Consider the following 11,263-nt stretch of genomic DNA (forward strand, 5'->3'; position numbering starts at 1 on the left):
AGTCTCAAAAAAAAAAAAAGAAACAAAAACAAAACAAAAAACCAAAAACAACAAAAAATACCCAATGATCTGTTGTCTACAAGAAACATACTTCACCTACAAATAAAAAAGAGTCTGGGTCCTGAAGTGCAGGCAGTCCCACTTCATACATGAGGGAGGGTGTCTAATCATTTCCTTTCTCCCTTCCCCCAGGCCCTTCACAGGTGCCTGCTGGTTTCTCCCACTTGGCCAAGGAAACACTTGTGGTTAATAAGTCTCAGAAAAGTTATATGCAAGTTAAAAGTAAAACTGACAGCAGCTGAAGGATGGGGGGGTGGGAGGTGGTCACGGTGGAGGAGACCCCACCACCACTGCCACTCAAGTAGGCAGTGAGGAGCACCAGGAGCACAGGATGCTACTTCTGCTGACCCTCCAAAAATACTCTGCACAAACCTTCAAGAAACATCCTTGTCCACTTATCAACTGCTGACAGATTTCACGTCCTGGTCTCCTTCTAAACCTGGAGGTGGGGCATCAACAGGGTGGAGTCACCAGGGAAAGAAAACGAGGCCCCAGGACACCTGGGTTCATACCCAGGTCCCCAGCAATGTCTCCACTACCACTGCTGCTACCCCTGCTGCTGCTGCTGCTGCTGCCTCTGCTGAATATGGAGCCTGCCAGGGCCACACTGATCCGGTATGGTGACCCCACCTACCACCCCCAAACTTGGGAGGGATTCTCTGCCTCTTGCCCTTTAAGTCTAGGACTCTCAGTTCAGTGATTCCCAGGTACCCAGGATCCCTAGCACTTCTTTCTCAGCTTCCCAGATCTCTAAACCAGGCTGTCACCCCTAAGGGCTCCACTCTGACACCTTTTTTTTGAGATGGAGTCTCACTCTGTTGCCCAGGCTGGAGTGCAATGGCATGATCTCAGCTCACTGAAACCTCTGCCTCATGGGTTCAAGCAATTCTCCTGCCTCAGCCTCCCAAGTAGCTGGGACTATAGGCTCATGCCACCATGCCCGGCTAATGTTTGTGTTTTTAGTAGAGACGGGGTTTCACCATGTTGGCCAGGCCCGTCTGGAACTCCTGACCTCATGATCCACCCACCTCGGCCTCCTGAAGTGCTGGGATTACAGGCGTGAGCCACTCCACCTGGCTGACCAGAGCCCTTTTATTATTATTATTATTATATTATTTTTAAGACGGAGTCTCGCTCTGTCACCCAGGCTGGAGTGCAGTGGCGTGATCTTGGCCCACTGCAAGCTCTGCCTCCCAGGTTCACGCCATTCTTCTGCTTCAGCCTCCCGAGTAGATGGGACTACAGGCATCCACCACCACGCCCGGCTAATTTTTTGTATTTTTAGTAGAGACGGGGTTTCACCATGTTGGCCAGGCTGGTCTTGAACTCCTGACCTGATGATCTGCCTGCCTCAGCCTCCCAAAGTGCTGGGATTACAGGCGTGAGCCACCGCGCCCGGCAGGACATGTTTTGAGAGGTCTCTGCAGACCCCACTATAAGCTCTGATGATTAGGTACTATGGTTTCCAGACCTGTGACACACTCCTCCCATCTCAGAGCCCCAGATATGTGACATTTAAACTGAGACTCCCCCACATCACACCCATCAAACTGTTTGGCCTGAAGAAGTCATGTTTTTGGCCAGAGACGTGGCTCACACCTGTAACCCAGCACTTTGGAAGGCAAAGGTGGGAAGACCGTTTGAGGCCAACAGTTTTGAGACCAGCCTGGACAACTTGGCCAGACTCCCAGCTACTCAGGAGGCTGAGGAAGGAGAATTGCTTGAGCCCAGGAGTTTAAGGGGGCAGTGAGCTATGATCTTCCATGATCCTGCTACTGCACTCCGGGCAGGGCAACAGGGTGACACCTTGTCTCAAAAAAAAAAAAAAAAAAAAGCCAAGTGTGGTGTTTGTGCCTATAGTCTCAGCTACTCCAGAGGCTGAGGTGGGAGAATCACTTGAGCCCTGGAAATCAAGGCTGCAGTAAGCCCTGACTGCACTACTGAACTCTAGCCTGGGTGAAAGAGGGAGACCCTGTATCAAACAAAAAGTTTTAAAAAAGAAAAATCCAATTTTGAGGACCCCATGCAAGAAGTCTTCCCACTACCTTACCACTGATGCCTCCCCCAGTCTCTCCCTTTTTCTCCTCTCTTCTCCTCATCCCCTGGAACTCCTGGTAGGGGGAGGGGTGTACACTTCCAGGAAGAGTTTTCCCCACTTCACATTCTTGTGCCTCTCAAAGACTGACTCATGCGGGGCGGGGGGGGGAAAGGTGGGAGTGAGGCGACAAGTGCTTCGAGAAGTGACTAAAAGCAGGAACGAAGATACTACCGCACATGGTGCTTGTTAACCTGCTTTTTGAACCTGATGTCTCATGGCCATTTTCTAAGTCAATGCAAAGAAAAGTGAGTCTCCACATGTATCAACAGCATCATCAGGACCTGAAGACTTGTTAGAAATCCAAATTCTTGGGCCCCATGCTAGACTTACTTAATTAGCAATGAAGATATCTGAATTGTAATTGGCCCTCTAAGTCAAGGGTTGCAAACACTCAGCTTCGGGGCCAAATCCTGTTTGCCTCCTGCTTTTGCAAATCCAGTTTAAGGGAACCCGAGCAGGGCATAGTGGCTCTCCTCTGTAATCCCAGCACTTTGGGAGGCTGAGGCCAGGAGTTTGAGATCAGCACGGGCAACACAGCAAGACAGTGAAGACTTGACACTTACATTTTTCTCCCCAAGGGTGGGGAAAATAGTACCTAAACTCATGAACTGAAGCATGCAGGGGCCACCACCCAAGGGCTTTTGCAAAGGTTAGGTTTTCTGTTAGGGTCTTGGGAAACCTTTGAGAATGTCAATTCTTTGGGAATGGCTTATGTTAAGGGATTTGAACATGGAAAGGTCTTTGGGAAGGTCTGTTTGGGATGCATTGCTCTTGTAAAGTATTTGGGGATATCTGTCATCATGGCACCTTTGATAGGTGTTTCTGGAGGTTGTTATTGTAGGGTTTCTGGTACTGACTACTATTGTAGTGCCTAGGAGATGTTGAATTTGTCATCATATCCTATTTGGGTAAGTCTATTTAGAGGATCTCCAAGAAGGGCAGCTTCCTGTCAATATCCTCTTTCCTTACAGCATCCCTCTTCATCGAGTCCAACCTGAACGCAGGACCCTGAACCTACTGAGGGGACGGAGAGAACCAGCAGAGGTCCCCAAGTTGGGGGCCCCATCCACTGGGGACAAGCTCACCTTTGTACCTCTCTCGAACTACAGGGATGTGAGTCACAGCCCCACACGGCCCTCACACCTGCACCTTTGAGCCAAACTCATTTACTCTCTTTTGCTATCAGGTCCAGTATTTTGGAAAAATTGGGCTGGGAACGCCTCCACAAAACTTCACTGTCGTCTTTGACACTGGCTCCTCCAATCTCTGGGTCCCGTCCAGGAGATGTCACTTCTTCAGTGTGCCCTGCTGTGAGTTTCTATGCGGTAGAACAAGGCTGAATGGGGGTGAAGGGAGAAGGCAGGCACCTCAGCTTCTCAGATGATTTTGAGGAATTGTTCTTTTATGATGCCCTCACAGGTCAGAAAGTCAAAGGGGCAGTAGGCATTGGGGAGATGCCCTCCCCCAGTGACACCTTTCTGACCTCTAACCTAGGGTTGCACCACCGATTTGATCCCAAAGCCTCCAGTTCCTTCCAGGCCAATGGCACCAAGTTTGCCATTCAATATGGAACTGGGCGAGTAGATGGAATCCTGAGTGAAGACAAGCTGACTGTGAGTGACCTTTGACTCTCAGAAGTCTTCAGCCTAGGAGAACCCCATGGTCTAAGATCATCTGGCTTAGGGAGGGGCTTGAGGACGAGGAGCTCCCCAAATCAATGGATGGGGCTTTCCAAGTGGGGTGGAGGGCCTGCCTTTTGGAGTGAAGGGATGGTGCATCACAAGGAAGGGGAGGGGCTTCCTGGGTGAAGAGGTGGGGCTTCTCAAGCAGGGGGAGGGGCTTCCTGGGTGAAGAGGTGGGGCTTCTCAAGAGGCAAAGTTTCCTAGGAAGTTGGGGCTTTCATCCAGATGTCCCCAGAAGTAGGATTCATGCCTTGGTTTGGGAGCCCTCAGGACATGTGGTTATTGTCATCCAAAAAGTAACTGGTCACATCTCAATCTACCCCTAGATTGGTGGAATCAAGGGTGCGTCAGTGATTTTCGGAGAGGCTCTCTGGGAGCCCGGCCTGGTCTTCACTTTTGCCCATTTTGATGGGATACTGGGCCTCGGTTTTCCCATTCTGTCTGTGGGAGGAGTTCGGCCCCCGATGGATGTACTGGTAGAGCAGGGGCTACTGGATAAGCCTGTCTTCTCCTTTTATCTCAACAGGTACTGGGAAGGGTGCACCTATCTGTGAGTCCTATCCCCAAGAAGGAAGTGAGTCTTCCTTCAGGAAGGCTCTTACTCCATAAAGAAAGTCCCACCTTCACTCAGGAAGTCACTGACCCAACTCGGGAAGTCTCACTCTCAGAGTCACCCACTTATACTCTCCATTCAAGAAGTCAGCCATCCAATACAGGAAGTTGCATCCTCCATGCAGGAAGTTGCCTACCCTATAAAGAAACACCTCAACCCTATTCGAAGTCCCAGAGCTTAAGTGACAACTTAAGACATAACTAAGCAAACTCACCATCAGTTCAAAATGCTCCATGTTTCAAAATCAAACAAGGAAATTCCATGCCACACCCAACAAAATACTCAGGAGCTTTCTCTTCCTTACCAAGAAAGCTCAAATCCCATTTGAGAACACTGACCAGAAGTCAGGAATTGCCTGATTTAATCCAGGAAGTCCTACTGACTTGCTAGGAGGTTCAATATTATGCTCAGAAGTCCCACCCAACATCCAAGAAGTTTCCAAGAAGTCTCCACTTTCCCTCCCAGAGGCCCATCACACACAGTCAGAAAATCCTGTGCCCACTCAGTTACCCTGACATCCAACCCACTCTAGCACTTCTACCAACCACTTAGTAGATCCTGCTCTCCTCTACCTTCCAGGAAGTCTCCATCCCCGTTCCCATTGCTCTCAGCCAACTCAGGAAGTCTAACACCTCTCTAGATATCACAACAGGCAATTCAGAAATTCTCTCCTCCCACCCAGGAAGCCACCCCACCCCTGCACAAGTCACACCTTCAAGAGCCAATTCCAAGACGCCACTGCTCTACTTGGTTACTATGATATTCAGCTCAGGAAATTCCCCCCAAACTCTACCTTCCACAGTCAAATGAAGTCTCCTCTTCACTTCAGGAAGACCCCAACAGCCTAAAGCGCCATGCTTTTCTTGCCTGGCTTCCAGTCCCAACATCTAGGCCCTTCCTGCGTCCCACTACCCCGTGGGAACCCCAGAAACAGCCAGGGGAGGCCATACCTAGGGCTGAGGGAAGGCCAGTGACACTGACATCTACATTTTCTATACTCTGCCCCTGCAGGGACCCCGAAGAGCCTGATGGAGGAGAGCTGGTCCTGGGGGGCTCAGACCCGGCACACTACATCCCACCCCTCACCTTCGTGCCAGTCACAGTCCCCGCCTACTGGCAGATCCACATGGAGCGGTGAGGGACTTGGTCTCCTGGCTCTGGAGCTGGAGGCTGGGGGCCTGGACTCCGAGGACCCTGCCTCTGATGACTGCCTACTTCCCCCTCAGTGTGAAGGTGGGCCCAGGGCTGACTCTCTGTGCCGGGGGCTGTGCTGCCATCCTGGATACGGGCACGTCCCTCATCACAGGACCCACTGAGGAGATCCGGGCCCTGCATGCGGCCATTGGGGGATATCCCCTGCTGGCTGGGGAGGTGAGGTCCTAGTCTCTGGTGGGTATGGGCTGAGGAGGCTGATGGCAGTTTGACAGTGAACATCAAAGGGCCTGAGGGTGGGAAGCAAGTATTTAAGGGGCATTCCAGGGCAGGAGGCACCGGACTTCGTGACAGATAGTCTGGAGGGTGGTGGGAGGAATTGAGGACACTTTCCAAGTGTCTACGCTGTGACTCTCTGGATGGTGGTGGGGTGGAGGGAGACGATAATGCAGGTTTGCTTGGGGCTGCAGAAGTCTAGGCGGCAGGGCCTCTGCACACAGGACGCTGAATACCCAGGTGCTCAATACGAAAATTACCCCATGGCACTGGGGAGCCACGGAAGGGATTGAGCAGAGCAGGAATCTCTCATCTTCACTAGTTCCTCTTCTCCCCCAGTACATCATCCTGTGCTCGGAAATCCCAAAGCTCCCCGCAGTCTCCTTCCTTCTTGGGGGGGTCTGGTTTAACCTCACGGCCCAGGATTACGTCATTCAGGTAGGTGGCCATCACCATGACGCCATAGGGACGTCATACGACGGTTTGAGAGGGTAGAGCTGAGAGACGTCACTAGGAAGGGAAGAGGCCGCAGAAACATTTCTTGTCCCTGTGATGGCAGTTTGTTGGCGAACACTAAAGAGCCCGAGGGTGTGGGGGAGGGGGGAGCACGGGCTCCCAGGGAAATGGCCGTCCCTGTGGCCGCGACACCCAGTTGTCTTCTTGTCGCCTTGCAGACTACTCGAAATGGCGTCCGCCTCTGCTTGTCCGGTTTCCAGGCCTTGGATGTCCCTCCGCCTGCAGGACCCTTCTGGATCCTCGGTGACGTCTTCTTGGGGACGTATGTGGCCGTCTTCGACCGCGGGGACACGAAGAGCGGCGCCCGAGTGGGCCTAGCGCGCGCTCGCACTCGCCGAGCTGCCCTGGGGCGGGGCGAGTCCGCGCAGGCGCAGTTCCCCGGGTGACGCCCACGTGAAGCGCATGCGCAGTGGGTGGTCGCTGAGGTCCCGCTGCCCAGTAAAAATCCGCTATTTCCATTGAGCGATGCTGCCTGGGTGGCTTCCTTTCATAGCGTACTTGTTAAAGAGAAAGCTTTGTGACCGGGCGCGGTGTCTCACGCCGGTAATCCCAGGACTTTGGGAGGCCGAGGCGGGTGGATCACCTGAGGTCAGGAGTTCGAGACCAACCTGGCCAACATGGTGAAACCCCGTCTCTACTAAAAATACAAAAAAATTATCCGGCCATGGTGGCGCATGCCTGTAATCCCAGCTACTCGGGAGGCTGAGGCAGGAGAATGGCTTAAACTTGGGAGGCCAAGGTTGCAGTGAGCCGAGACCGCACCATTGCACTCCAGCCTGGGCAACAACGAAACTCCGTCTCAAAAATAAATAAATAAAGAGAAAACTTTGTGCCTGTACCCACGGAGTTGAGGAAGTAGGAGGCGAAGGGTATCACTCCTTTTCTCCAGGGCGCACCCTGGTGAGGGATTTTGTAATACGAATCCCATGAAGCCCCTCGCCTACGCTGCCTTTCGTCAAAAGCTCCCAGCGCCTGGAGCATCACGGTCGTTGTAGTCCACGCCGTGGTCACGCCCTGACGGAGGCGGGCGCAGCCACAACATGCGTGGGAGGTGACAGGTCGCGATGGCAGCGACAGGTGGCAGTGGGGGGGGGTGACTGTAATTGGTAAGAGTTTACCAGTTCCTGTTCAAGGGGGCAAGGATACTATTCCCCCGGATCTCATCTCCTGTTTCCCCTCTCTCCCTCCGGATTCTGAGACCCCGGGGGAGTCTGAGCCTCCGGGTTCGGGGAGCGGTGCTACTCCATCCGCGGAGGTGACGTCACTCCCCCCTCCTCAGCCTCTTGCTACCCAGAGCTAATTGGATACGGGTACATATCCAATTGATTCTAAAAAACGACCAGTCGAAAAATCTGGCAATCCTTTATCTAATCGCATCCTGAGGCTTCTGGAAGAATTGTGTTGAACGATTCTGGGGACCCCGAAAAGAGTCAGGCCTGAGCCCCATCTCGAGAGTGTGCTGCTCTGATAGTGGAGGCCGACCTGATCACAAACTGCTAAGCGACTAGACACGGGGAGATTCAGGACCCAGTAAGCTCGGGCAGGAGAGTCAGAGAGGAAGCTTCTGTTCTGCTCCTTTTCCCGTGGGGTGCAGAGAGCGAGCAAGCCGGCATTCCAGGGGGTGGGAAGCGCCGGGGCAGAAGCAGGGAGCTGGAAAGAGCCTGGTGTTCCAGGAGTCCCGCTCTAGAAACAGGTGTGGCGGCTGGGGAATCTTAGCTGGGAAAATAGGCCCACACCTCCACCTTGTGGCCAATTGGGAATTTGCAGGCACGGCCTCTCAGAAACTACTTAAGAGCGCTTTGGGTGAAGTTGGATGGGGTGCTGCAGACGGAAAGCGTGGGGGGCGAGTTGAAGGGGCCCCAGATGGAGTGCCCTGAGAAAACAAAGCGGGGATGGTGGTGGTGGTGGTGGTGGTGAGAGTTATCATAGAAACACTGTCCGCTGTTTCAGAAAAATTCCCCAAAGCAAGGAGTGCACAAAGTGGACCTTTACTATTATTATTATTATTATTTTATTGTTATTATTATCGAGACAAGGACTCACTCTGTCGCTCAAGCTGTAGTGCAGTGGCGCGGTAATGGCTCACTGCAGCCTCGAACTCCCTGGCTCAAGCGATCCTCCTGCCTCAGCCTCAGGTGTAGCAGGGACCACAGGCATGGGCCACCACGCTTGACTAATTTTTAAAAGTTTTGTAGAGACTTTTTTTTTCTTTTTTTTTTTGAGATGGAGTTTTGCTCTTGTTGCCCAGGCTGGAGTGCAGTGGCACCATCTCGGCTCACCACAACCTCCACCTCCTGGGTTCAAGCGATTCTCCTGCCTCAGCCTCCCAAGTAGCTGGGATTACAGGCATGTGCCACCACGCCCGGCTAATTTTTGTATTTTTAGTAGGGACAGGTTTTTTCCATGTTGGTCAGGCGGGTCTGTAACTCCAGACCTCAGGTAATCCTCCCGCCTTGGCCTCCCAAAGTGCTAGGATTACAGGGGTGAGCCACTGCGCCTGGGGTTTTACCATGCTGTCTTGGTCATTATTTATTATTCACTATGTGCCAGGCTCTGTCCTAGGTGCTGGGGCACAGTGGATAATTAAACGGATGAAGATCTTTGCCCTCATAGGGATTACACTCGAATGGGGAAATAGACATTAAGATAGGAAGTAAATTACCAACATTGTGGGCTGAAGAGTGGCCCCCAAAAGATATTCACACCTCAGTCCCTGGGGTTGTGAATACGACCTTATGTGAGGAAAAGGATTTAGCAGATGTAATCAACTGAAGGAGTCTGAGAACAAGGTCATCCAAGAGGATCCTAAATGTCATCACAAGGGTCCCTATAAGAGGGAGGCAGAGGGAGACTGATTCTGAAGTTCACGTGAAGACGGAAGCAAGACGCCAGGATGCTGGCTTTGAAGAAGGAAGACGGGGCTCCTGCAGAGCTCCTCCAGAAGCTGGAGAAGGCAAGGACGTGGATTCTCCTCTAGAGCCTCCAGAGGCTCTGCAAACACGGCTCTGCAAACACGGCACTGCAAACACGGCTCTGCAAACACGGCACTGCAAACACGGCAGTTTCAACACTGAAATCATTTCAGACTTCTGGCTTCCATAATTGTAGGACAGTGAATGTGTGATTGAGTGATTGATTTTGTTGCCCAGGCTGGAGTGCAGTGGCACAATCGTGGCTCACTACAGCCTCCACCTCCCAGGCTCAAGCGATCCTCCTGCCTCAGCCTCCCAAGTAGCTGGGACCACAGACATGCACCACGACGCCCAGATAATTTAATTTTTTTTTCCCTAGAGACAGGGTCTCCCTTTGTTGCCCAGGCTGGTCTCCATCCAACTCCTGGGCTCAAGCAGTCCTCCTGCCTCAGCCTCCTGAAATGCTGGGATTACCGGCATGAGGCACCCACCTGGCCTTTTCTTTATGAATTACCCAGCCTCAGATATTCCTTTATTGCAATGCAAAATGGACTAATACAGATGATATGGAACAGATGCACAGAAAATATCTATAAGGACTGTGATGATTCATACTGAGTGTCAACTCGATTGGATTGAAGGATACAAAGTATTGATCCTGGGTGTTGTGAGGGTGTTGCCAGAAGAGATTAACATTTGAGGAGGGGAACATCGCACACTGGGGGCTGTTGGGGGGTGGGGGGTAAGTGAGGGGAAAAGCATTAGGACAGATACCTAATGCATGTGGGGGTTAAAACCTAGATGACGGGTTGATAGGTGCAGCAAATCAGCATGGTACACGTTTACCTATGTAACAAACCTGCACGTTCTGCACATGTATCCCAGAACTTAAAGTAAAATAAAATAAAATAAAACAAACAAACAAATGTTTGAGTCAGTGGGCTGGAAAAGGCAGACCCACCCTTAATCCGGATGGTTACAATCTAATCAGCTGCCATCCTGGCTAGAATATAAGCAGGCAGAAAAATGTGAAAAGAGAGACTGACCTAGCCACCCAGCCTCCGTCTTTCTCCCCTGTTGGATGCTTCCTGCCCTCGAACATCAGACTCCAAGTTCTTCAGTTTTGGAACTCGGACTGGCTCTCCTTGCTCCTCAGTGTGCAGACGGCCTGTTGTAGGACCCTTGTGATTGTGTGAGTTAATACTTAATAAACTCCCCCCCCTCCATATATATATATATATATACACCATTAGTTCTGTTCCTCTCGAGAGCCCTGACTAATACAAGGACATTACTGCATTCTTGTTTATTACATTCAAAAGGGGAGGCTGGGCGCGGTGGCTCACGCCTGCAATCCCAGCACTTTGGGAGGCTGAGGCGGGCGGATCACAAGGTCAGGAAATCGAGACCACACATCGAGAAAGATGTGCAGGATATGCGGTGGTAACCTTGGATGATGTTATTGAAGCCAAACCATTGCCTCAGAGCACTTTAGCCCAGAAGGCAGAGCCCATTGCTTTAACTTGGGCCCTAGAACTTAGTGAAGGTAAGACTGTAAACATTTATACTGACTCTCGATATGCCTTTCGAACCCTTCAAGTATATGGAGCATTATATAAAGAAAAAGGCCTGTTAAATTCTGGGGCAAAGGACATAAAATATCAACAAGAGGCCGGGCGCGGTGGCTCACACCTGTAATCCCAGCATTTTGGGAGGCTGAGGTGGGCGGATCACAAGGTCAGGAGATCGAGACCATCCTGGCTAACACGGTGAAACCCCGTCTCTACTAAAAATGCAAAAAATTAGCCGGGTGTGGTGGCGGGCACCTGTAGTCCCAGCTACTTGGGAGGCTGAGGCAGGAGAATGGCGTGAACCCGGGAGGCGGAGCTTGCAGTGAGCCGAGATCATGCCACTGCACTCCAGCCTGGGCGACTGAGTGAGACTCCGTCTCAAA

The 11,263-nt window shown here is 51.8% G+C and overlaps 1 protein-coding gene across 1 annotated transcript; it reads left to right on the forward strand.

The window, feature by feature from the left end:
• Positions 1-537: 537 nt before the first annotated feature.
• On the forward strand, positions 538-6,863 carry NAPSA (napsin A aspartic peptidase). Its single transcript, XM_023182502.2, has 9 exons — positions 538-675; positions 3,130-3,271; positions 3,345-3,468; positions 3,653-3,771; positions 4,167-4,366; positions 5,465-5,587; positions 5,680-5,824; positions 6,221-6,319; positions 6,556-6,863. Exons 1-9 carry the CDS (start codon positions 587-589, stop codon positions 6,781-6,783), a joined length of 1,269 nt encoding a protein of 422 aa, XP_023038270.1. The 5' UTR covers positions 538-586; the 3' UTR covers positions 6,784-6,863.
• Positions 6,864-11,263: the final 4,400 nt, after the last annotated feature.

The sequence above is a fragment of the Piliocolobus tephrosceles genome, chromosome 21 (genome assembly GCF_002776525.5).
Source record: "Piliocolobus tephrosceles isolate RC106 chromosome 21, ASM277652v3, whole genome shotgun sequence".
NCBI classification, from domain to species: Eukaryota; Metazoa; Chordata; class Mammalia; order Primates; family Cercopithecidae; genus Piliocolobus; species Piliocolobus tephrosceles.